The 27,209-nt window shown below is 47.9% G+C and overlaps 1 protein-coding gene across 1 annotated transcript in view; it reads left to right on the forward strand.

Moving 5' to 3' along the window:
• The window catches only part of LOC115640441 (sodium- and chloride-dependent betaine transporter-like), a 58,867-nt gene that overhangs the window by 12,582 nt on the left and 19,076 nt on the right, over window positions 1–27,209 (forward strand). The window contains 9 exon segments of the mRNA XM_030543181.1: window positions 8,248–8,296; window positions 8,299–8,381; window positions 10,445–10,548; window positions 11,471–11,595; window positions 12,099–12,211; window positions 13,154–13,291; window positions 15,499–15,601; window positions 23,926–24,026; window positions 25,374–25,544. Of these exon segments, the coding sequence (XP_030399041.1) occupies window positions 8,248–8,296; window positions 8,299–8,381; window positions 10,445–10,548; window positions 11,471–11,595; window positions 12,099–12,211; window positions 13,154–13,291; window positions 15,499–15,601; window positions 23,926–24,026; window positions 25,374–25,544 (987 nt within the window).

A 27,209-nucleotide genomic window follows, 5' to 3' on the forward strand; every position in this document is an offset into this window, starting at 1 on the left:
GTTTCTTCAATCCCCTTCTTCCATAAAAGATGTTTCCCAAAATTTGCTCTCTCTCCATCCATGAAGCTCCCATCACTCTCACCTTTTCCTGGTACAGGTATTGGGAAGCATCCTTCACAATAGATGCATCTCTTTAGTTCTTCTTCGAGTGCTTGCTCATATCCATTCCAGTTAGGTGCGCGCGCGCCGCGTGCATGTTCGTCTGATATTTTTACCCTAGCAACACTCGGTGGGCCGGCAGGACGCCCCCTGGAGTGGCGCCGCTATGGTGCCGGATATATACCCCTGCCGGCCCCTCCGCTCCTCAGTTCCTTCTTACCGCCCGTGTCGGTCGTTGGAACAGTGGAGCGCAACTTAGCTGATCTTCACTTCCCTAGCAATTCGCTCGTTTCTATTGTAGTTGTGTATATAGTTCGATTTCTTCAAGTATAGTTAGTGTTTAGTTATTAGTTCTATAGTAGTTATTGTAGATCGGGGATTAGCCCCTTCCCCTCGCCCGGTACCGGGGCCCATGCCCGGTTCACCAGGCTTCAAACCGTGCTTGGCCTGTCATAGGCCGATGCCCACAGGAGACCCTCATGACTCCTGTCTTAAGTGCATGAGTGAATCCCATCTTATGGACAAGTGCCGCATCTGTAAGGCGTTCAAGCCCCGGACTAAAAAAGAGCTGGACATTCGCCTAAAACAACTTCTGATGGAGGCAGCGTTGACTCCCCAGTCTTCGGCACTGCCAGCAGCACCAGGAGCAAGTGCCTCTTCGGCACCGGAGCGCACGCCAATGGTGAAGGCTCCTCGACATCAACCATCACCGGCCCAAGCTCCTACCTGGCACCGTTCGCTCTCACTACGGAGCAAGAAGCACAAGCCTCCTGCGGCTGCTATATCTACACCGTGGTCTGAGCGCTTAGCCAAGTCGGACTGCCCGGCACTGTCAGCTGCCGCGGCACCGACGTCCTCCGCACCGTTGATTCTGGCCTTGCCAGAGCCGTTGAGTCCGGTGCTTACCAGCTCCCCAGCACGCACTGTGGTTGAGCTTATTGTGCCCTCCACTCCGGAGACGTTCTCCACGCACGGGACTTGATTACCTTGACGGAGCCTGAGCTGCCTCAACCCCCGGCGCTGCCGGTGAGGGTTCTTCAGTCAATAGGCAAGCCAGCCCTCATGAGACCTTCTTCGCCTGGTACCACTGAACGCCGCCGGTCCCGATCCAGGTCCCACAGGCACTCCCGGTCCCATCATCGATCCCGGTCCTGCGGCCGCTCGCAGTCCCGGTACCGTTACCCATCGAGGTACCGGTCGTACTTGCGACACCGTTCAAGGTCCCAGTCACCGTCCAGATACTATCGGCACCGCTCCAGATCTCGGCACCACTCGCGGCACCGTACCTCTCGCAGCCGATCTCGGCACGGTGATTCCATGCACCAGTCGACCTCCCGGCACCGCGCTGGTCGCAGGTCCTGGTCCCTCTCCCGGCACCGTCATGACTCTCGGTACCGTTCTCCGGCACCCGCGTAGGATGGTTCAAGTGGACGCAGAGACCCACATCAGACGGTCTCCACCCCCCCGTGGCCATCTTGTCATCCATCAATCTCCTCCCATGTAGACACTGCATCATATGGGGATTCAGATAACCACCAGGGACCTCATCAGTGGTCCTTTTGGACACCTTGGGCCTACCACCAAACCCAAGGTGATCCGCATATACCATCGCGCTCCGGCCCTTCTGAACATCAGGCGCCAGAGACCACAGTGAGCAGACCTCCCCCGGCGGGTACAGAGGAATCTCCAGCCCACATACCAGACCCACAAGATCCACTGCCTCAGGACATCCCCCAAGACCAGGAGTCCATCCAAGACCTGCTTGTTCCCGTGGTTTCATCCTCTTCTTCCCCGGATAAAGCGGTGGTGGGGACATCTACATCTGGACCGCCCCCAATCGACCTCAGGTCACACCAAGACCTGCGCCGCGTTGCCATCAATATCAACTTGCCCGTAGAGGAAGTTCCTGAGGTAGACAACCCAGTTGTCAGTATGCTGTCGGTGGAGGCCCCAACCAGGGTGGCCCTTCCCTTCATCCGCTCGATCCAGACTAGAGCGGATACCATCTGGCAATCCCCGGCATCCGTACCGCCCACATCCAGAGGGGTTGAACGTAAATACATGGTACCCTCCAAAGGGTACAAGTACCTGTATATACACCCCCCTCCTTGTTCATTGGTTGTACAGTCTGTCAATGAACGGGAGCACCACAAGCCCCTGCTCCTAAATCAAGGGAGGCCAGGCGAATGGATTTGTTGGGGAGAAAGATCTATTCCGCGAGAGGCCTCCAACTCAGGGTGGCGAACCAGCAAGCCCTCTTGAGTAGGTACAGCTACAACACCTGGGAGGCAGTAGGAAAGTTTGCAGAGCTCGTCCCGCAGGACTCCCGCCAGGAATTTACAGCTCTCCTGGAGGAAGGGAAGAAAGTTGCGCGGACCTCCCTCCAGGCCTCGCTAGATGCCGCCGATTCGGCAGCTAGAACCGTCGCCTCTGGAATTGCCATGCGGTGTATATCGTGGCTGCAAGTGTCAGGCCTGCTACCTGAACTTCAGTACACTATACAGGACATACCTTTTGATGGCCAGGGCCTCTTCTCCCAGAAGACGGACCCTCGGCTACAGAGTCTGAAGGACAAACACGTAATTATGCGTTCGCTGGGAATGCATACGCCGCAGACTCAAAGATGATCTTTCCGGTTGCAACCTCAGCGCCCCTACCCCCCTCCTCGGCCAAGGCAAGACTTCGCCAGAAGGCGAGGTGATACCTCTCGCAGATGACAGTCTGGACCTCAGGGGGGTAACAATTCCAGTCCCACCAAGCCACTGGCGGGACCGAAGCCAAACTTTTGAGGGTGCGCCCGAGAGCACTATACCAGTGACCTCCCAGGATCCTTTTCAGTTCGCCAACCGCCTTGCCACATTCCTCCCTGCGTGGTCCCAGCTAACTTCAGACCGTTGGGTCCTCCGCACTGTGGAGTGTGGCTACCGTCTTCAGTTTGTTTCAACCCCACCTTCCCACCCTCCCTCCTCGTCCCTCTTCAGGGACCCCTTTCACGAGCAACTCCTTCTGCAGGAGGTTTAGAGGCTCTTTGAGATGTGAGCTATATTGGAGGTTCCGGAGGACTTAAGGGGCAAGGCGTTCTATTCCAGATATTTCCTAATTCCCAAGGCAAAAGGGGGCCTCCGGCCTATCCTGGACCTGCGAGGACTGAACAAATTCATGAGAAAGTTCAAGTTCCGCATGGTATCCCTGGGAACCATCATCCCTTCCCTGGATCCCGGAGATTGGTACGCTGCTCTCGACATGAGGGACGCATATTTCCACATCGCGATTTACCCTCCACACAGACGGTACCTATGCTTTGTGGTGAATCGTCAACATTACCAATTTGCGATCCTTCCCTTTGGTCTCTCCTCGGCCCCTCGGGTATTCACAAAGTGTATGGCGGTAGTTGCCGCCTCCCTCCGCCGTCGTCGAATACATGCCTTCCCATACCTCGACAACTGGCTTATTCGAGGGATCTCCGAGGTTCAGGTCACCGCTCATGTAAACGTCATCAAGGCCCTATTCACCCGTCTAGGCCTGATAATCAATCTGGACAAATCCATTCTGCTACCTACGCAGAGGATAGAATCATAGGGGCCATGCTGGACTCCAATCTTGCAACGGCCAGTTTGCCCCCACTGCAGTTTCAGGCTATAGTCTCCCTTATACAACGGCTACAAAGCTTCCCAACAACCTCTGTCCGCACCTGCCTCGGCCTCGGTCACATGGCTGCGTGCACCTTCGTTACAAAGCATGTGAGACTGCGCATGCGTCCTCTTCAGACTTGGCTCACCTCAGTCTATCGTCCACGCAGGGATGCCATAGACATGATAATCACGGTTCCACCAAGTGTTCTGGGCTCCCTCGACTGGTGGCTGACGCCCTCCCTGGTGTGTGCCGGTCATCTGTTCCATCCGTCGCAGCCCTCTGTGTCCCTGACAACAGACGCTTCCTCTCTCGGCTGGGGCGCTCACTTAGGGCACCTTCACACCCAAGGCCTTTCGTCCTTTCAGGAGCTGGCGCTTCACATCGATGTCCACGAACTGAGAGCGGTCCGACTGGCATGCCAGACCTTCCAGCATCACCTACAGGGCTGTTGTGTTGCAGTATTCACAGATAACACAACGGCCATGTATTACATAAACAAGCAAGGAGGGACGCGATCTTCCCCCCTTTGTCAAGAGGCAATGCGACTGTGGGACTTCTGCATAGCCCACTCGATAGACCTGGTAGCCTCCTTTCTCCCGGGAACTCTCTCTCGCGGATCACCTGAGCAGGTCTCTTCCTGTCCCACGATTGTCATCCGTCCGGACATCCTCTTTTCAGTATTCCGGAAGTGGGGCTTTCCCCAGATAGACTTCTTTGCCTCCCAAGAGAACAGGAAATGCCAGATGTTCTGCTCCCTGCAGGGTCGCTCCCCAGGCTCCCTCTCGGACGCGTTCCTAATTCCCTGGGAAGGTCGTCTACTTTATGCCTTTCCACCCTTTCCCCTAGTCCACAGAGTCCTGCTCAAGCTCCGCAGGGACAGGGCCCAGCTAATCCTGATCGCTCCGGCGAGGCCAAGGCAGCACTGGTACACCATGCTGCTCGACCTATCTCTAGCGGACCCGTACCTCTGCCACTCTGCCCAGACCTCATAACACAAGACTTCGGCAGACTCACCAACCAGACTGCAGTCCCTCCACCTAACAGCATGGCTGCTGTCTGGTTAAACCAATCCGAATTGCTCTGTTCCACCCTGGTGCAACAGGTCCTACTGGGAAGCAGAAAGCCTTCCACGCGGGCGACATATCTCGCCAAGTGGAAGCGCTTCTCCCATTGGTGCGCCCAGCATAACTTATTCCTGAAGGCGGTATCGGTCCCCATTATCTTGGACTATTATGGTACCTCAAGGAGCAGGGCCTGGCGCTGTCGTTCGATAAGGGTGCATCTGGCCGCTATTTCCACACCTTCCATCCTGGGGAAATCTGGCAGTTCGACCTTCTCTCACCCTATAGTTTCCAGATTCCTAAAGGGCTTGGAGGCGGCTATACCCTTAGGTTAAGCACCCTTCCCCTACCTGGGATTCTCAACCTTGTATTAGCTAGGCTCACGGGCTCTCCCTTTGAGCCGTTAGCCACATGCTCGCTGCTGTACCTGTCCTGGAAGACAGCCTTCCTCGTCGCTATCACCTCGGCCAGACGAGTATCGGAGCTTCGTGCTTTGATGATAGATTCCCCATATACGATATTCCACAAGGACAGGTACAGCTGCAGCCGCACCCGGCTTTCCTTCCCAAGGTGGTCTCTGCCTTCCACATTAATCAAGACATTTTTCTACCAGTCTTCTTCCCGAAGCCGCATGCATTGCGCCGGGAACAACAGCTACATACCCTGGATGTCCGCCAGGCCCTTGCCTTTTACATCCAGAGGACCAAACCTTTCAGACGCTCTGCCTCAGCTATTTATAGCGGGTCGCGGAGCGCATGAAAGGCATGCCTATCTCTTCCCAGGGGCTCTCATCCTGGGGACGTCCTGTATCCGGACATGCTACAACTTGGCCCATGTTCTGACTGGCCATCTCACCGCCCACTCTACTCGGGCTCAAGCTTTGTCTGCCACTTTCCTGGCCCATGTTCCCAATCCAGGAAATGTTGCGCAGCTACCTGGTCTTCCGTCCCACTTTTGCATCCCACTATGCACTGGTCAGCAGTCTAGAGACGATGCCGTCTTTGGCTCAGCGGTCTTACATTCCGCAACGTCTCGCTCCGACCCCACTGCCTAGGTAAGGCTTGGGAATCACTTAACTAGAATGGATATGAGTAAGCACTCCAAGAAGAAAAGACAGTTACTCACCTTTGTAACTGTTGTTCTTCGAGATGTGTTGCTCATATCCATTCCACACCCGCACTCCTTCCCCACTGTCGGAGTAGCCGGCAAGAAGGAACTGAGGAGCGGAGGGGCCGGCAGGGGTATATATCCGGCACCATAGTGGCGCCACTCCAGGGGGCACCCTGCCGGCCCACCGAGTGTTGCTAGGGTAAAAATCTCAGACGAACGTGCATGCGGCGCGTGCACACCTAACTGGAATGGATATGAGCAACACATCTCGAAGAACAACAGTTACGAAGGTGAGTAACTGTCTTTTCTGTGTCAATGAGCTGCTGAGTCCACAGGGCTGTCTTCATCTCCGATATTTACAACCTTTTTACCACTGTGCTCCTTGGCTCAACTCTCAGATGAGAATGTGTGGAGCCTGCAAGACTCTTTGCCTTTAATGGAAATGTACTGACTTGCTCTCTCCTGCTTGCTGCATATGTGTGGAGACACACGGGACTCAATTAAAACCCATGTCTCCTCCCCACTCTTCTCTCTTTGCACTTCAGAAAACAATCAAATACTGAACTGTAAACATGTGGATTTAAAAAGATACTTTAAAATGATGTTGAAAAATTGGAAAGGATTCAGAAGAGCTACAAGAATGATCTGATGCCTGGAAAATCTGTCTTACAGTTAAAGCCGACTTGGAAACAGTTTTCCTGTCCTGTGAAAACTTTTGGGATTTCAAAAAAACTTTTCCCATCCTGAATCAGGACAAAAGCTCAAAATATTAAAAATTTTCACAAACTGAAAATAAAAAAAAAATAAAAATAAAAAATTCAATTTGGGTCAATTGAAATGTCTAGTTTCAATAATTTTGCAATGCTTCATTTCTATTACAAGTTTTCAAGTTTTTTTTTACTTCCATTAGTTTAGTTTTCTAAACCTAAAATTGTTTTGAACTGATAAGCCAGAATTTGTCATGTTGGCAATTTTGAAACTTTCTATACAACACATTTTGAGTATCTATTTGTGGAAACCGACTCTTTTCCATGAAAAGTTTTGGTTTTGACAAATCCACATATTTTGATGGGCAAAAATAGTTTGATCAAAATTTTTCCAACCATATCTACTGACAGTGAGAGACTAAAGGAAGTTCAATCTGTTCATCTTAACAAAGAGAATGTTAAGAGGTGACTTGATCAGTCACAAGTATTTACATGGGCAGAATATTTCTAACAGTAGATGCCTCCTTAATCTAGCAAAATCATAACAGGAGCCCACAGTTGGCAGTTGAAGTTTGACCAATTCAGACAAGAAATAAGGTGCAAATGTTTAACAGTGAGAGTAATTAACCATTGGAGCAATTTACCTAGGGATGTGGTGGATTCTCCATTATTCCAAGTCTTTAAATCAAGCCTAGATATTTTTCTAAAATAAATGTTCTAGGTCAGTCAGAAGTTATGGGCTTAATGCAGAAATTGCTTTGTGAAATTCTATGGCCTGTGCTGCACATGAGTTCAGATTAGATGATCAGAATAGTCCTTTCTCCCTTAAAATTCACTAATCTGATGGGGTGCTGTCAAGTAATTTAACTGTTCTCTGCTTCTTACCACCAGAAAAAGCTGTGCTTTGACATATTATGAACAAGCAGTAGAGAGTTCGCAGAATCTCTTAAGAAGAACATACTTTAGTTTAATATTTGCAGTGATGTAAGATTATATTCAGAGATCATCTACAGAACTTTGTAGTCAATAGGAAGTCAACTCTTGACTGAAAGTTAATTTTTAATAGTCGATACTTAAAGGCCCGGTACCACATACCAGAGCTGGGAGAATAATTCATATGAAAAGTCTGAATGAGTAGTTTTTAATAATCGGTTCACTTTGGCCACATTTGTGTTCCTTTTGTGTTTACTTTCCTCATACTTCGAATAAATCTGGTTTACTAGCATAAATGTTCACAAAAAGTGAATTTCAGAGACAAATTTCAGTGCCAGCAGTGCTTGTATGCTCCTCCAGTCAGGGAACAGAAACAGTCACAGTTCAATCACAGTCAAATAACACAGTTTGATATTTGAATATTTGCGATCAATCCATAGTGTGAATAAAAATTCAAAAGGATATTATTTGAATGAATCTGAATAATGAATACGTTTAAGGAAATTGCAGCTTGCTCACTGATATTCAATTCCACAAGCAGAAACAGGGGCTTGACGAATGATTCATTCTGCTCAAACGGTTCCCTAAACCAATGCATTTCAGTCACACACAAAAGAGAGATGGGAGGGCTTTACAAAAACTGCTTTGGATGTATAATCTATAGGGTGACAACATTCCCTTTTTATCCTTCTCTCTGCTTCCAGGTTGTTTACTTCACTGCCACGTTTCCCTACTTGATGCTTTTTATCTTGCTGTTCGAGGGGTCACCCGGCCTGGTGCTGCTGAGGGATCACGTTCTAACCTGAAGCCAGACATTTCCAGGCTTGCAGACCCACAGGTGAGTGAATACAGCCTGATACTTGTGAGGTGTGGAGAGACTCCAACAAAGTGGTGACGGGAAAAGCATGGTTAAGCACCTTGCAGATCAGCCTTAATTGACTGTTATCTAGATCAGGTTGGACTTCCCCCCTCCAAGAGACTGACAACATACTGAGGCCTCTTTAAAAGGGTTGATGGGGGAATCTCAGCCCAGCACAAATATAGCCTTTTTGTCAGTGTATTTTAAACATATGGATGTGTTAGGTCATTGCCATTTAGGGGCTTGGCAAATGCAGAAGCATCTATTAAATATTCAGTGTATGACAAATGGTTTTGTTGAGCCTTAAGTGAAATGATAATGAACAAAAGGAGAAAAAGCCTCTCTCTTCATGCTCTCTGGCCCAGCTTGAGCTTTTCTTGGAGGAGGCTGGATCTTCCTCAGGGAGACGAGCTTCCTAGTATACGACAAACTGCAGTAGGTGTGTATGTAACTATTGGAGCTACAAATGGCCAGTTTTTATAAACAGGAGCCCCTTTATTCTGAGATTCGGCATTTTTGGCATTTGCTGTGAAATCAGCACCTTCTTGCAGAATTGTGCTCCAGAATCTCGGCTTTAATTTAAAAAACATTATTTTTCTAGCCCTTATCTGTATGAGGGGTGGAAGCTTGACACTGTGTAACTTGCATTCAGTATTAGTTTCGTGAGTTTGCAGATCTCCAAACTATTGTTCCATGCATCCCAATGGGATGTTAATTCTGAGACCTAACAGAGTATTTAAACGTTAATTATTTCACTGCTGATTATTGTAGCAGAAGCAATCAGCAATCAGCTAATGTGCTTTTCCCATAATCTTAAACTGTCTCCCACATCTTCCTGGATGGGGAAAGGCCCAACTGCTCCCTACCCAGCTGCTAACACCTCCAGCTTCCCCCGATGACTTTCAGATACAGTTATGTTTTGTCAACACAAAAATCGGTGACATGTTGAAAACATGGAGACAGCTTAAGTTAAATGGAATTTTAACATGAAAATAAACAACACAGGGGCTGAGTGTTTTATTTGTGTTCAGTTAATTCATTAAAAACTTCCATTTTCTAACCTAAATGAAGTTGATATGGAATTTCTGGTCTGCCATGTGGAAGAGCTGCAGGAGCCAGACACCTTGCTGCAGAATTTGAGTCCAGTTTGCTGTGGAGAAGGTTGGACCTTGATTATAATGGGGGAGTGGGGGAAGAGACAAGCAGGGGAAGGTTCCTGGGTGAATCTGTAAGTCTGGATCCATGAGGGATCTCAGTTAATTCAAACAGCAGTGGCTGGCTGTGTGTATTTGAAGGCCTGCCAATTTGCAGCCACTTGGAAGCCTGCTGGGCACCGTATAGGGGACAGCAAGGATAATGGACAAGGTGTTCCTTCCTGGCTGTTAACTTGCTACTAATATCCTTCCCTGGCTGTGTGGAAGATTCTGAGCACTGCAGCCCATCTTTTGTGGCTCTGTACACTAGCATACTAGCATCACACTGTGTGAGAGAAAGTGCTATCAATACAGTGGAGGAGGAGGCAGCAGCTGAAGGCTGAGATAAACAACAAACTCTGCTGCTCTCAATGGGTGCCAGGATGAGTTAATGAAAACCATGGTGATGATGAGATACTATGAACCCAACATCTCCTGGCTGCTCCCGTTGTCCTGATCTTCCTCCATCCTCACGTGTAGGGAATACGAGGCTGCGTGGTGTCATATAGAGGTTTTATTGGCACTTGTTTGGGATGACGTTGTGAGATACTCCTGGTTTTTTCACTACCAAGCGGCTGCGTGATCTCCAACCTGTGCTGGTACAGTCTTTATACCATGCCAGATCCCCATGGCACCCTCCTTTTCATGGTGGAATCTTCACTCCAGTCCCCCAAGTTGGGACAATCAATCCAGAGACATGTCACACCCTGTATGGATCTTCCCTTCTCTGCCTGATGTGGATTTCTCCATGACTGACAAGCTGCCGCCCCAAAGTGTGTGTACCCTGACAGGACTTTACCATTTATTTCCTTAGCCATGGCTGGAAATCACTGTCCTTTTCTGTTCTAGGTGTGGATGGATGCAGGCACTCAGATCTTCTTCTCTTATGCTATCTGCCAGGGGTGCCTGACAGCTTTGGGCAGCTACAACAAGTACAATAACAACTGTTACAGGTAGGAGCAGCCTGGGCCTCTCTCTCTTTCTCACATCCGGGTGAGGGCCGTGTGGGCAGGTGAGCAGAATGTAGTTGGAGCTGTGGCACTCACAGCTTCGAAATCACACGTGGGGCTCATGTCATTTCATCCTATGCTCTTGGCAGCTCTTACAAGCTAAGCAGGGCTCAGCGACTGGGTAGGAGACTACCCAGGAAAACCCAGGGGCTACAAGAAATGCCTTTGGTGGCTCTGCTGGTGGCACTCTGCCACCTGGACAGGGAGAGGGGGCACGGGACTCCTGGAGGTGCCACTGTTGAGTTGATGTGGGTATTGTAAATGTTACCTGATATGGAAATAAGATTTAGTAATGCATGTGGCCAAATTCAGTTCATTTACCTGGGTCTGATCTCAGGGGAATTGGCCAGATTCACAGTGGTCTGTTCCCGTTTCCTCTCAAGCCTGATCCCCAGCCCATTCAAGTCAATGGGAGTCTTTCTACTGGTTTCAGAGGGCTTTGGATCAGGGCCCTTGTTGTTTAAGGATCCTTTTTCTTTCAATATTTGTTCCATTGCTCTACCCTCATATGATGATTCCTGTTGCCCCTCGTTGTGCCAAGTCCCTAGTGCCTTCACTGGGGCATCCTGCTTACAATATATGGCTGCAGCCCCCAGTCATTTTTATTGCCAAGTATAATCATGTAGTTCTTGTGGTGCCAGGTTCAAGGCTGTAGGCTGCCAAATACTGTTTTGGGCTGCTGGCCTCTGGAGGAGTCTCAGGCTAGTGTTAGTGTAAGCAAGTGCATGGATTCATGTCCCATTCAGAAAGCTGAGCACAAAGCAATTGCCCAGAGTGGTAAATTTGCAGAGGAAAACAATGTTCTCTCTCTCTCTCTCTCTCCCTCTCTCTCTCTCTCTCTCTCTCTTTGGTTCTGCCCCAACAGGGACTGCTTCATGCTATGTTTCCTGAATAGTGCCACCAGCTTTGTGGCCGGCTTTGCTATCTTCTCTGTGCTGGGCTTCATGGCACAAGAACAGGGTGTGCCCATTTCAGAAGTGGCTGAGTCAGGTAGGTGTTTTCTAAATGTGGCAGGGCCAAAAGGAAAACTTAAAGCATGGGTGGACTTTTTAGGAACTGACACCTTTGAATATGAAGCCAGCCCATGAGGTTAGCCAGAGCTGCTACCTTGAACCAATTCTACATCCCCTGTAATTGCTCGTGTCCCCAGTCCAGTTGCCCAGAACAGCCTCTGCCTATTCTGTTGACTCAGAGGCCCTGTCGTCCAGAACCACTGCTTTATTCTCTGTTATCCTGATGCACTTAGTGCCACTGTCCAGAAGCAGAGCTGCATTCCCCTTTGTTTTGAAATCCCTGATTTTTCTTTCCAAAACCAGCCGCTCAGCCCATGTCAACAGTTATTATCCTGTGTGTCAGTGACCATTGCACAATACATTCTGGAAAGCGAGGTCTTGGCTGGCTAATTTTTTTAAACAGCACATCAAACTGGTCTCTGAGTTGCTGGGTCATGTTGTTGGGGAAACCTCATCCTTACTCAGCTATCTGATTGGCAGGTCCGGGCCTAGCATTCATTGCATATCCAAAGGCTGTAACGATGATGCCTGTGTCTCAGCTCTGGTCCTGCCTATTCTTTCTTATGCTGATCTTCCTGGGACTAGACAGCGAGGTACAGTAAATAACCCTCCTCTTTCCCTCAAACTCCAAGGTGTCTGTCACATGTTTGAGAGCCTCATGTAGATCATAACTCGTGGGGGGGAAATGGTGATGTGTCTCTCGGCCACCTGGAACACCTGTCACACATCCATGTTACTACTTCAGAATGATAATACTTAGAGCTGGCCGGTACATTCCAGCAGTCAGCTGGTGTTAGGTGTTACTCCTTATCAGTGACCTGCAGCATCTGTACCTTCCAGCATAAGTCTCTGACAATCCAGTGACAATCAGCAGCCACACTTCTTTGTCCTTGCCACCAACTCTGCCCTTAGGGGCTAGAAGACATCCCTCATGAACCAAGCACTTTGACACAACATGTGTAGTAATCTCCTCTAAATTCACTAGGACTCCCTTTGTATTGTGACATGCCCCATCTGCAACTGTAGTTTGATGGCAGCTCTGACTGTACTACGAGTGTTCTTGATTCCAAGTGTGACTTGTGACCCTCCCTGTTTCCTGGCTCCAAAGTAGCTGCTTCCTGGCAGTAACTTCTTTTATACCACAGTGGTTCCTTGTGACACACAATTTATTTCTTGATAATCCTTTGTGGTGAGGTGCAATTCCCTTATTGTCTCCATGTTCCATGTGTCATATCTGTTGTACCTGAACATCCTCCCTTCTCCAGGTGCAAGGCTTGGGATAATTTCACTTAGTTCCAGATATGGTTCCAATCACTCCTCTGGGGCGCTCAATTCCTGATGTTTCACCAGTGGTAACTCCACTTCCTCTGGGACTCTGATGCAGCTACACCTCCCTGTTTGCAAGCAGTTCATGCTTCAGGTGTAGGAAAAAGAGGAGAGAGACTAACTGAGTGGAAGAATGGACTTGGGAAAGAGGATGGGTAGGGAAAGAGAGACATTAGGTCCTTGGTTTCTTGACATGAATTCTTCTGCAGTTCGTCTGTGTTGAGAGCCTGGTGACGGCCATTGTCGACATGTACCCAAAAGTTCTCCAGAGGAAAGGGCACCGGGAGCTACTGATCCTGGCCATTGCAGTCACATGCTACCTGCTTGGGCTGATGCTAGTCACTGAGGTAAGAAGGGAAGTACATGGTGGGGGAGAGGGACATGGACTTGTTTGGAGCAGTATTATCTGCAGCAAGTTTGTATCTCACACTGTTAGTTATTCTCTCTCTCTTTAGCTTAGTTTATTAGCTGCTGCATATCAGAACCAGTAGTTCTTCTTTCTTATATAGTGCCAGGTAAGATGTTGTCATACTGTATAGCTGAGCCTTCCTCTGGGGTATGTCTCAGAGAGGACCTAGCACAGGGGTCAGCAACCTTTCAGAAGTGGAGTGCCAAGTCTTCATTTATTCACTCTAACTTAAGGTTTTGCATTTCAGTAATACAATTTAACGTTTTTAGAAGGTCTCGTTCTATAATATACAGCTAAACTATTGTTGTATGTAAAGTAAATAAGATTTTTAAAATGTTTAAGAAGCTTCATTTAAAATTAAATTAAAATGCAGAGCCCCCGAGGCCGGTGGCCAGGACCCTGGCAGTGTGAGTGCCACTGAAAATCAGCTTGCGTGCCGCCTTTGGTACATGCACCATAGGTTGCCCACTCCTGAACCTAGCACCAGGAAAGGACCACCTGAAAGGAACTTTATATTCAAACTCCATTCCTGATGGCTCTCAGGTCAAAAGTAGAGGAGCTACATGTGAGATGCAAATGCTGCCAGTCTTTGCCATGGTGAAGGCCTTCCAAGGGAAGGCACAGTTGGCTGGCTGTCATCTGTGGAAAACAGGACTAGGGGTATGAACGCTGTTGATAGCAGGTCCCTAGACCAAGTTAGACCAGTGGCTCTCAACTTTTCCAGTCTAGTGTACCCTTTTCAGGAGTCTGATTTGTCTTGTGTACCCCGAAGTTTCACCTCACTTAAAAACTGCTTGCTTACAAAATCAGACATAAAAATAGACAAGTGTCGCAGCATGCTGTTACTGAAAAATGGATTATGTTCTTATTCTTACCATATAATTATAAAATAAATCAGTTGGAATATAAATACTATACTTACTTTTCAGGGTATCGTATATAGAGCAGTATAAACAAGTCATTGTAAGACATTTTAGCTTGTACTGACTTCACTAGTGCTATTTATTTAGCCTGTTGTAAAACTAGGCAAATATCAAGATGAGTTGATGTACCTCCTGGAAAACTTCGGAGTATCCCCAAGGTATGTGTACCCCTGGTTGAGAACCACTGATTTAGAGGAAAGAAGTCATTGATAGCTGCTCCCCACACTCTGGGGCAGGATCTTGCTATATGATACAACCCTTAACCTCTCTTAGTTGGCATTCCTGCAGTCATCTGAAAAGTCAGAAGTCCTTGCTGAGATTTTACTTGGGAGAATTCCCGCAGAAGGCAATAGGAGTTTTGCCTGAGTAAGGACTGGGTGAAAACTGCATCAGGACTTCAGGACCTATCTAACTTCCCTGGGGCTTTTACACATTGCCCATCACTGTGGGATAATCTAAACATTGCACGAAGCCGGCTCAGTGTTTGGTGGGATTAACAGGAAAGCTTTTCTTCTGTCTCAGGGCCATTCAAGAGGTTGAATAATTTTCCAATGTATCTGTTCCACCTTTTTCTTTTCTTGGAGGTGCTATTTTCTTGTCAAGACAAGTTGTGAGAACACAAGAGAGAATCAGATTGTACAGATAGCTTCTCCTGAACAAATGCTCAGTCCATTGTACTGTCATTGCACAACAGAGAGCCAAAGGCCGTTGCCCCCATAGGGCTTCCAACTATGCTTGGGATCCTTGCAACATGTAAAGATGGGCTTGAACTAGAAACCCAGCATCTAAACATACTGAACTTCAGGGTAGTTCACACCTGGATCCAAACTTTACGGTTTGTGCCCAAAACTCAACATAGCCAGGGACCACATTCAGAAACAGTGCTAGAAACTTGCCGGGGAGAATGGTTTATAGCAGCATTTAAAAAAACCCAATCCCCTGGTCTCTGTGGACACTGAAATCATGCTATGAAATTATTGTGAAACATCATCCTGGCTCCATGCCTGATGATCATTTTAGTGCAAGGTGGTACCTAGTATAATTTCCTAGTGTGGACAGGCCTAGAGAGAGATCCCTCCTCCTATGCCCCTTTGCTCTGTGTGCAGTTCCCCCCTCCCTCAGCCTTGTTTTTGTATTTGTCCAAATTCCAGCTGAGCCATTTTCTCTTGCACATACCCTTTTGCTGAGCCCTCTATGTCTCCCCTTTCTCTGCTTGACACAGGGTGGAATGTACGTCTTCCAGCTGTTTGATTATTATGCTGCCAGTGGTACATGCCTACTGTTCCTGGCCATCTTTGAAGCCATCTGTGTTGGCTGGGTATATGGTAAGTGGAACACAAGGACCCAGGCTGCTATGGGAGGGATGGGAATACCCATGTCAGCCCGAGGGAAAAGCAGGAGTGCCTGTGCTTCTGATTTAATCTGTTCACCCACGGGATTCCTCAGTCCCCATACACTGTGTGGGAATGATTCTTATCTCTGCTTTGAAAGGGATTTTCCCAGGAACAGAAGTGAATTCAGTGTTCCTGCTCATTGAGGCAGAGGTTCTGTCTCCCACACACTGTGCTGTTCTGCCAGTGGACCTCTAGCCCTTTCTGGCTGACACAGACTATGCTCATTTAGAGCAGAAGAGGATTCTCCACGTAGGAGAGGCACTGGCTGCTGTTTTATGGCTGACCTGTCATGTGATCTCCCTCTGTCTTTCTGTTAATTTATTCCTGACAATTTATTTAATCTGAAATTCCATATACATACAAACTGTGAATTAGCATGCATAACACTCATTTGCATAGTGTCTGGCCACAGTTACAAATGAAGTTAAAGGTCTGATTTAGTGTCCAGTGAAATCAATAGAAAAACTGCCAAAGACTGCAAGAGGAGCAAGGTTGGACCCCAAAAGCTTGTGCCTGCTCCCTCTGTGTGTGCATGTATCTGTATGAGAGAGATTTATACAAATACAAAAAACAGAGCATGGATTCATTGCAGGACCACCCAAAATACTGCCTTAGGGCATCACTTCACCTCGTTATGTGCCCTGGTTATCTAAAACAGTCCTCATGGTTTCAATCTCAGCTCTGATGCAGCGAGAGGACTGTATGTGAGCGCTTTTCTGGAGCAGTTAATCCTGGTGTGTACGCTGTTGTTTGGAGAATGCTCCCTGCAGCATGTTATTGGGGCATCAGCCTTCAACTCCAGAGCTCTGAAAACTTATCAGTTTATTCTACACTCGATTTTCAGAGCTGGGAAAAAATTACATTAGTGCTTCCCCTTTGGCAAATGCCATCAGTGGGTTTGACGCAGCCTGGTCTGTTTACAGGACTAAAGCTGTGCACCGGAAATCTGAAATCCTTGTAACAATGTCTTGCTGACAGGCAGGAGGAAGCTACCTAGTGGTGGATGGCATCATAAGTGCTGGCAATAGCAGGGCTAGCTCTAACTTTTTTGGCGCCCCAAGCAAAAAAAAAAAAAGCACCGCTCCGCTGTAACAACCCCCCCAAGTGCTGTGCTGCCCCACCGAAACAACTCCCCCCAAGCGCCGCCCCGCCCTGCCAAGACAACCCATCCCGAGCACTGCCCCTCCATGCTGTAACAACCCCCCCGGAGCTGCCCTTCCGAAACAACTCCCCCGAGCGCCATGCCACCCCGCCCAAACAACCCCTGCAAGTGCCACCCTGCCCAAACAACCCCCCTGAGCACCGTCCCTCCGCACTGTAACAACTCCCCCCAGTGCTGCCCTGCCAAAACAACCATCCCGAGCACCACCCCACCCCGCCAAAACAACGTCCCAGTACCACCCCGCTGAAACATCCCCCTCAACGCTGCCCCGCCCCTCCGAAACAACCCCCCTGACTGCTGCACCCCCCCCGAGCGCTGCACCGCCCCGCTAAAACAAACAACCCCCAAGCGTTGCCTGGCTGTAACAAACAAACAAACAAAAACCCTCAAGTGCCACCCCGCCACCTGAAGATTGGCTGCCCCTTACAAGGTGTCGCCCCAAGCACGTGCTTGGTAGGCTGGTGTCTGGAGCCCGCCCTGGGCAATAGGGAAGTTTGGAATGTGTGTTTGTGTTAGCGCCACAGCTGCAATATTTGCAATAAGTGTAAGAATTGGTGCTGCCAACCTATAGGCAGGAGAAAACCCTTAATTGACATTAGTCACTTTTTTTTTTAACTAATTCCCCCATTTTTTTCTACTGACTCCATTTCAACACTCTTAGAAATGAAGCCAGCAAGTGCAAATTAGAGTAAAGCCATTACAATCACAACATGTATTGTCCTGACCTGACCTATAAGGAAATGTTAAAAAAACAAAACAAAACTGAGCATGTTTAGTCTTAAGAAAAGAAGATGGGGCTGGGAAGGCGGAGAACAGTCTTCTAATATATTAAGGGCTGTTCTAAAGAAGTTGAGGATCAGTTGTTCTCCAGGTCCACGGAAGGTTGGACAAGATGTAATTGGCTTAATGTAAAATAAGGGAGATTTAGGTTAGTTATGAGGAAATACTGTCTAACTATAAATAGTAGTTAAGCACTGGAACAGGCTTCCAAGGAAGGTTGTGGAATCCCCATCACTGGAGGTTTTTAAGAACAGGTTAGACAAACATCTGTCAGGGATGGTCTAGGTTCACTTGTCCCTGTGTTTGAGCAGGGGCTGGACTCGATGTCCTCTTGAGGTCTCTTCCCACCTCACATATCTATGATTCTATGAATAAGCATGCATGCTAACACTCAGCAGGATAGTGTCTCCCAACAGGGCTAGCCTTCTTCTTTGTTCCCAGCTGCTAAGAGTGCACTGACTTCATTGCTAGTAATTCTTTTCTACATGAGCAACTATTTTAAGCCAGTATCAGAGGGTAGCCGTGTTAGTCTGGATCTGTAAAAGCAGCAAAGAATCCTGTGGCACCTTATAGACTAACAGACGTTTTGGAGCATGAGCTTTCGTGGGTGAATACCCACTTCCTCAGATGCATGTAATGGAAATATCCAGGGCAGGTATATATATGTGTGCTAGCAAGCAAGCTAGAGATAACGAGGTCAATTCAATCAGGGAGGATGAGGCCCTGTTCTAGCAGTTGAGGTGTGAAAACCAAGAGAGGAGAAACTGGTTCTGTAATTGGCAAGCCATTCCAGTCTTTGTTCAATCCTGAGCTGATGGTGTCAAATTTGCAGATGAACTGAAGCTCAGCAGTTTCTCTTTGAAGTCTGGTCCTGAAGTTTTTTTGCTGCAGGATGGCCACCTTAAGGTCTGCTATAGTGTGGCCAGGGAGGTTGAAGTGCTCTCCTACAGGTTTTTTGTATATTGCCATTCCTAATGTCTGATTTGTGTCCCTTTATCCTTTTCCGTAGAGACTGTCCAGTTTGGCCGATGTACATAGCAGAGGGGCATTGCTGGCATATGATGGCGTATATTGCTGGGGCATTGCTGGCATATGATGGGTGGGGAGGAGAAGAGATTTCTAGCTCCTATGATTGTGGAGAGAACCTTCCAAAGGGAAGCTGAGGCAGCACTGTCAGACTGAGTTTGGAGAGAGAGAAGCCATTGTTTCTCTATTGTGACTGCACCCGGGATACCTTACATTGCTCCTTTGGCAAGCAGTGTAGCCAGCCACTGGAGGATTCCACCTGCATAGGAGAACCTCAGGATAGTTACTGTAGTGGCTTTATGCCAACCCCTCTCCCCGTAGTCTGTGCAGGAGCTAAGGCTGGAGGAAGGGAGCATAGTTCCAGTGACCACTGGCTGCCACAACACCCCCTTGGGACCAGGGCCGGTGCAACCATTTAGGCGGACTAGGCAGTTGCCTAGGGCGCTGAGATTTGAGGATGCCAAAAAGCGCCCCCAAATTTTTTTTTAAATGGTTGAGCAGCTGCTGCTGCTGGGACAGAGAGGGAGTCTGAGCTGCCGCCGGTAGCCGGCAGCCCAGGCTGTCCCCTGGGTCAGCGCACCGCCATGGCAGCCCACAGTCCAGGGTGTCCCCTGGGTCAGGGCGCCTCCGCGGCAGCCTGCAGCCCAGGGTGCCCCTGGGTCAGGGCACCTCTGCGGCAGCTGGCAGTCCAGGGTGTCCCCTGGGTCAGGGCGCCTCTGCGGCAGCTGGCAGCCCAGGGTGTCCCCTGGGTCAGTGCGCCGCCTCGGCAGCCCAGGGGCGGGGGTCCCCTGGCCCAGGGAAACCCCGGGGTGCCGGCTGCCATGGAGGTGCACTGACCCTGGGTCAGGGCGCCACTGCGGCAGCCAGCAGTCCAGGGTGTCTGGAGGGGGCGGCAGGCAGCTCCTGTGGAGCTGCCGCAGTCGTGCCTGCGGACGGTCGGTTGCTCGCGCGGCTCTGGTGGACCTCCCGCAGACATGACTGCGGCAGCTCTGCCAGAGCCGCGGGACCAGCGCGCGGGGCGGTGAAATTGCCGTCTGCCTAGGGCGCTCAAAACTCTAGCGCCGGTCCTGCTTGGGACCATTAGCAGTCAGCGTCTAGTAGAGAATCCACCAGATTTGTTTAATTTATGCCAGGAACAGGCAATGTGTTTGCACAGTCTAGAACTGAGGAGCTCAAAGGAGCAGTTCTGTGCCCTATCCCCAGCTGCACCAAGCCCATCAAGAGGTGTGAGAGTTCCTCCTGCCTCACTGGAGTGCTGTGTTTCAGGAGCTCTGCTGTCATTGGGATTGTAAACTCGTAGGGCAGGGACTCGGTATCTTCCTGTGAGTTTGTGCAACACCCAGCAGAGTGGGGCCCTGATCCTGATTGGGTGCTACAGCAATGTAATTAACACATAAGAATGAATTACACTTTTTTTTTTTTTTTGGCCCTCCTCCCATCTTCAGCGTGGATTCCTGGACAACTAATCTTTGCCATCGCCTCTTCTCTTTCATAACATGATCCCTGGCTGGTGCCCTTTCCTTCCCCTCTCATGCCTCCACTCACTCTTCTGCTTTCCTTTCCCTTCTGCAGCTTCAGCTGGTGAACAGGTACTTGTGCCTTCCCTGCCATCCAATGAATGAGTTGCTTACAGGGCTCTGCTGCCTCTGTGCCAGACTGCCGTATTTTAGCTTCTCTCTGGTTATGCTTTGTAAAACTCATGTCTTTAATGCCTCCTCATCAGTCTGCCTCTATTACGGGCAAGGTGAAGGCCTCTGGGGACTTTATCCTAGTCTAAATATTGCCACATAAGTTTTGCATTGGAGATTGCCAGTGTCTTTCCATTTGTTCACCTCCGATGAATTCTCTTTGCCCGTGCCTTGTGCTGATTTCCAGTTCTCCCACCCCATGACACAGCTCACTCTTGCCCATGACTATAGCATTTTCATGGTCAGTAAGCTGTCCCTTGGTTTCTTCCCCTCACACATGCACCACGCACCATCTCTCTGCTTCCTTCTTCATCACTTTCCTTAGAGACCATGTTTCTGTTCCATGGAAGGTTAAGTGTCAACCTGATCTTTTCAAACAGAGAGGCCTCTTACTCTTCGTGATGTTGTTCAGCTTCCCCAGCGGCTTCTTGTCCATCCTGGAGTCTTCTGCACAGGTCTTGCTTCTGCTTTGGAATTACAGGGACTGGTTATCTGAGGCAGGCATCCACTTTAACAGCTTTCCCGGCCACTGTGATCTACTCTTGTTCTACAATTGCATGTGACATTTCAGAGCTATGTCTCTGCCTACTGTGCAGATTGCTTATAATTTATTCTGCAGATTCCCAAGTCCCAGTAGCTCACACTTCTACTCCCCTGCTCCCCTTTATTCCATCCTGAACTGAAATGACTTTGAGCCACTTTTGAAATGAGCCAACACCATGGCTGATGAGTTCCAGTGTAGACAAGTGCAAAGAAATGCATATTGAAAGGAATAATTTAAAATACACACATGCACTGATGGCTTCTGAATTTGTTTCATCCTCTCAGAAAAGAGATCCAGGCATCACTATGGTCATGTCAGTGAAGATGTCTGCTCAGTGTGTGGTGCTAGTTGAAGATCTGATTGAGGCTGCATTAAGAAAAGAGAGAATAAAACAGACAACACTGCTGTTTAGTGGATAGTTCAGAGACCTGAGAGTCTGAAGAACTTGGGTCAGATCCTCAACTGGAGCTATGTCAGTGTGCACCAGCTAAGGATGTGGGCCATGGTTTCCATTCTGGGCTTTCTTATTGCTTAGCTGGGCTGATCTTGGACAAGTTATCTGGCCTCTCTGTGCCTCAGCTTGCTCCTCAGTAGAATAGGGAAAATAATATCTACTTTTGTAAAGTGCTTTGAGATCCTCAAATGAAAGATTCTATAGGACTGCAAATTATGATTATGCTATAGTTGAATTCTGCTTTCAGCTTTGGTGAGTTCATCTCAAATTAGAGAAAGAAGGGCAATCGAACTGAGGATGGTAGTTACTGTATAAGTAGACCAGTTGCACCTTTTAATCTTTTCTCATAATACAAGAACAAGGGGAGACAGAGAGCAACAAATGTAAAATGGATTGAAGAAAATCTTTTTTCCCCTCATGCACTGTATAATTAACCTGAGGAACTCACCATTGCTGGATAGTCTTGAGAAAACCAAAATTTAATAACTTCAAAAATGGATTAGACACATTTGAACTTGAACAGTATCTGTGGTTCTTATAGGCTAGATAAAACATTATAAAGGCTCTGCATCCTGATGCTTCAGGGCATAAACAGATCACCAGCTGGGTTCAGAAAGAAATTTCCCCTCTGGGTATAGGTTTGCAAAATTAGGGGAACTGTCAATGGGGTTTTTATGTCTTCTAAAACATCCAACACGGGTCACTTGCAGAGGAGATATTAGGGCTCATGAACTGTTGCATTGTTCCAGTATGGCAACTCTTAGGATGCGCAGGATAAAAGCAGACATGTCTGTTCCTTCCAGCAAAGATCGCTCTGGGGAGATCTTTAAGGCATTCCCTCCCGTAATGCATATAATCCTTCCAAATCTGTAGTGGGGAGAAAGGGCAACACATGCTGTGCCTCCAGCTTCTTCTTAGCTAGAAAGCAATGGTGACTGCCTGAAGTGATAATTTCTTCAGCCTGATTACTTTGTCATTTGCTTGTGAAAGGTAGATCATGCAAACCTCGTGTTCAAGGGCACGCTGAATCCATTCATGTCAGGTCCCACCGTGTTCCACTACATCATCCACTGCTTGCAATGGGCGCGCTGGAATCACAGAAAATGGTGTTTATCTGGAACACATTTGGAAAAGGAAACATTAATACTACTACTAAATATAATTAGTAGAATATGGATTCCTGCGCAGAGGTGTCTTCTGTGTTCTCCTTGCTATTGTTTGGTATATTTGCTTTTGAAAAAGAGCTCTTTCCCCAGTCATCCAGGATTTCCCTTCCACCTGATCCTGTAGAGAAATCCAAGATGAAAGTTTTTCTTCACACAATGCACAACGTGTGGAACTCTTTGTCAGAAGATGTTGAGAAGGCCAAGACTATAACAGAGTTAAAAAAAGAACTAGATAAATTCATGGAGGATAGGTCTATCAATGGCTATTAGCCAGGATGTGCAGGGATGGTGTCCCTAGCCTCTGTTTGCCAGAAGCTGGGAATGGGTGATGGGATGGATTCACTTGATGATTACCTGTTCTGTTCATTCCCTCTGGGTCACATGGCATTGGTCACTGTCAGAAGACAGGATACTGGGCTAGATGGACCTATGGTCTGACCCGGTATGGCTGTTCTTATGTTATGTTTATGATACTCTATTGACTTCAGCAGATTTACACCAGGGATGAATTTGCCCATGCTGTATTTAACATCACAATGTGTTTCTGTGGAAAGACTGTGCAATGTCACACAGACTATTCCATGGGCCTGTTTGAACCTGGAAAGTGATATCAGTAAAGCTGGTCCAAAAAATGCTTTTTCCCCCGTATGGAAAATTTCAACTTTTCAGGAGAAAAAAGAAACCCACCACACTGAATATTTCTGGCCAAAGTCAGAAATTCAGAAATGCTGCCTCATGGAAGTTTTCTGGTGCCTTATGTCCAAATTCCTCTAGGGGTGGACAGGGCTCCCTGGCCAGACTATATATCCCTTGATATGCCCCCAATCTCCTGTGTTTACTGAGCCACTGCAGTGCATCATGGGAATTACATGGATATGGTGCACCATGGAAGATGTAATGCAGCTGGGGAACGCAGCCACAGAGAATGAGGGCATGAGCCCTCCACTTCAATTCCCATTAAGCACCATGTCAACATTTGCAAATGGATTTTTTTTATTTCAGCAAAAAGTTTTGATTTCCAAGTTTTCAGATTTTAAACAAAAAAAAGTCAAAATTTTCTATGGAAAGTTGACACTTCATGGAAAATGTTGCTTTGTCAAAAAACCAGTTTGCCTTAAAAAAACCATTTTGAGGGAAAATATTGGACCAGCCCTAGATACCAGCTAGGACAATTAAGCTGAAAGCCCCAGATGTATCCATCTGGTTACTAGGGCAGAATATTCTTCAGAGAGCCCCTCCACCCACAGCCACACAATTAATGTAACAGAACTGTCTCTTGTTCACCTACGGGGCACATTACAAAGCCTATGTATACCCACAGGTTTATTCCGGTGCGTGGGGGGGACGACTTGGCATGAGTAATTTCTGAAGAACAAAAATTCTCACCCTCCCCCTTCACCTCTCTCTTTCTTTGTTCCTTCCTCTGGTGGTCAAGGTGCGGACCGTTTCTATGACAACATCGAGGACATGATTGGTTATCGGCCGTGGCCACTGGTTAAGATGTGTTGGCAGGTTGTCACCCCTGGTGTTTGCCTGGTAAGTACAAACTATGGTGAGGCATGTTTGTACAGGGATCCTAAAATCTGAGTGAAGAAGAGAATTTGAGAGGGGCACTAGTGTTTCATAGAATTGCTGTGGAGGAGCAGTAGCTTCTCCATAGTTGAAACTGGAATCAATTTCCATTGTAAAGCCTTGTCTTAGGTCTGGAAATTTCATTTAGCCTGAAAATTGGCATATTTATTCTGCAGGCAAAGGAGAATGTATCTGCAAAGCCTGAAGGGAATTGATCAAATCATTTTTGAATTTCAGCCCAGTAAAGAATTACCCTTGTTCTGAAATGTTCTCTTCTGTCTACATTTCTGTGACTCTCGCTAGTTCAAAAACATCTTGTTCCTGCCCCTTGCTTTCCATAAAGTCAAATCACCTTGAAAATGCACCCACCGACTATGTTTGAAGAAAACAGTTTGTAATTAAGGAAAGATATTAACTATTTTTGTCTCGTGCCCAGTTCTGTTTCCATTGATTTCAGCAGATGGTATGGGCCTAATCCTGCTCCCGTGACCGTCATGACATTTGTTTGCCATTGACCTCAATGGGATCAGGATCAGGCACTATGACCAAAATCTTCAACAGCTTGGATAGGCACAAATAGCTTTTGCAGCTGCCACCTGAGGGCTCCAATGGGAGTTGAAGACAATCAGGGAGTTTTCAGAGCTGCTGCTTGGTCATGCATGAGTTGCTGAGAGCTCAATGGTTTGAGTGCTCTATAGGGCTGGGTGCAGGCTGAGAGAGCATCTTTCAATGAATATTTTCAGAGGGGGCCTTGACTGCCCCAGCGCTGTTCCCAGAGCTGAAAAGTCAGTCCTGTCAGAGGCATGACTAAGCCAGGAGTCACCAGAGAAGGTGCCCAAACTGACTACAGAGAGCTTACAGATAAGGACCTTCCTCCTACATATACGTTGGAGAGAGAAGGAATTTCCTGGAGGTTTAGAGGATCCATGTTGGAGAGGGCAAGGCGAGGTAAGGATCTGGGTAGGGACTGGAAAGGTGGGGGATAGGAGGTAGAAGAGCACTGAGACTCACATCCTAAAAGTTCAGGGGAGGGGAGAGGTTGGTGAATGGAAAACAGCACGGGGGGAGGGAAAATTCCAAAATCAAAAAATATTTCAAAACTCAGTTAAGTCTGGTAAGTAACAGCAGTGTACATACCCATCACAATATTTCCAACTCCCAAACACTTAGGAACAAGGATATAACTAAGTGAGGAGATCACAAACCTTCTACTGCTTATACATCCCTTGTCAGGAACTGTCTCTCACCATCTGTTTCTGATTCACCATGTACCCACCTGCTATTCTGACTTTTATGTTCTTCATTCCTCAGGCGACCTTCCTATTTTCACTGATCAAGTACACCCCCCTCAAATACAACAACTGGTACATGTACCCTCTGTGGGGCTACACTCTGGGCTGGTTGATGGCTCTCTCTTCCATGATCTGCATTCCACTCTACATCATTTTCATTCTGCTGAAAACCAGGGGATCACTAAAGAAGGTAAAAGAAGGCCTAGAACTTCTAGGTCCCAAATTCAAATCCAGCCCAGGTCATCAGTGACTGAAAACTGTGTGAGTGCTTCCCATTGGCTTGTGTGAAATGAACAGATGGTCTCCATCCAGTACAATAGAACCTCAGAGTTACGAACCCTTGGGAATGGAGGTTGTTTGTAACTCTGAAACGTTCATAGCTCTGAACAAAACATTATGGTTGTTCTTTCAAAAGATTAGAATTGAACATTGACTTAATACAGCTTTGAAACTTTTCTGTGCAGAAGAAGGATGCTGCTTTTCCTTTATTTTTTTTAGTAGTTTACATTTAGCACAGAACTGCACTGTATTTGGGTTTTGGTTTTTTTTGTCTCTGCTGATGCCTGGTTGCATACTTCCTGTTCCAAATGAGGTGTGTGGTTGATTGGTCAGTTCATAACTCTGATGTCCGCAACGCTGAGGTTCTACTATACTAGGACGAAACCATCTCGGCAACTGGCCCTAATTGAACCTCTTGTTGAGAGGCTTAGAAGAGAGGCCACGGAGGAGTAGAGGTGTGGGGAATAAAGTACCCTTCTGCTCCCAGAGGTGGTCACTGTGGATCACATTTGAGACACATGAGTGGGACAGTGGGGATGAAGATAGTCCTTATGCTGCCCATTCTGTCCTTAATCTGTGGCACTGTCAGTACAGCAGTTTTCACGATCGTGAATGTCATTCAAACAATTCAATGCGTAGCATTCCTTTAAAGGGCTAGCCATGGAGGAGGGCCTGGTTCACTGAGGCCTGGCACCGTGTTCGTTGGTTATATCTGTGTAAAGTGGGCAAGCGACCAGGGGCTACTAACAGGGAGTTCTCCAGGTGAAGGAGGAGCAAATACAGCACCCTTGGAGTAAGTGACTGTCTGTAGTGTGTGTGTGTTTGTGTTTGGGGGTTACTCGCTGTGTGCAGAGCTTGTGTTTGTCCATCTGTTTGTTTGTTTGTTTGAAGGACCGTGTGCTATGGCTGGCAGTGGGAAGCTGTGAGCTTCAAAGAAAGGTTTGAAAGCTAGAAGACTGTTAATTGCCTGAGCCTTAGTCAGTGGGTGGGGCTATCAAGCAGGCCAGGGCTTCATAAAGCAGTGCGCAAGCCACCAGGGGCTGGTAACAGGGAGTTTCGCAAGGGAGTGGGAAGGGGGCAAGGGCCCCTTGCTGTTTTTCTTAAAACTATAACCTACACTACATTCAAAACTTCTTGATTTTAAACAAAACCCTTTCATTAACTAGGAGACCATGCAGGCAGAAGCCCAGCAGCAGAGTGAGGGCTATCCAGTTTATTGTGCTGAGTGCAGCATGTATGATTACATGCCCTGTGAGCAGGTGGCATATATGTGCATTCGGTGACAGGAGCTCCTGGCCCTCAGAGACCATGTACAGGCTTTGGAGGCCAGGGTGGTGGAACTGGAGGAGCTAAGGGAGGCAGAGAGGTATGTTGACGAGGCTTTCCGGGACACTGTAGAATTGTCCCACCTCTGCTCAGACAGCCCTTGCACTGTTGAGGCGGATGAAAGGTCCAGAGAAGCAAAGCAGTCAACGGGAGCAGAGGGAAACCTTCCCATAGTTGGGACCCTCCTTCCAGATGGTGCTGGAGTTACCTCTTACACTGAGGTTATCCCTTCGGGGGAGTGAACTCCAGT

This window comes from Gopherus evgoodei, chromosome 1, assembly GCF_007399415.2.
Source record: "Gopherus evgoodei ecotype Sinaloan lineage chromosome 1, rGopEvg1_v1.p, whole genome shotgun sequence".
Lineage (NCBI taxonomy): Eukaryota > Metazoa > Chordata > Testudines > Testudinidae > Gopherus > Gopherus evgoodei.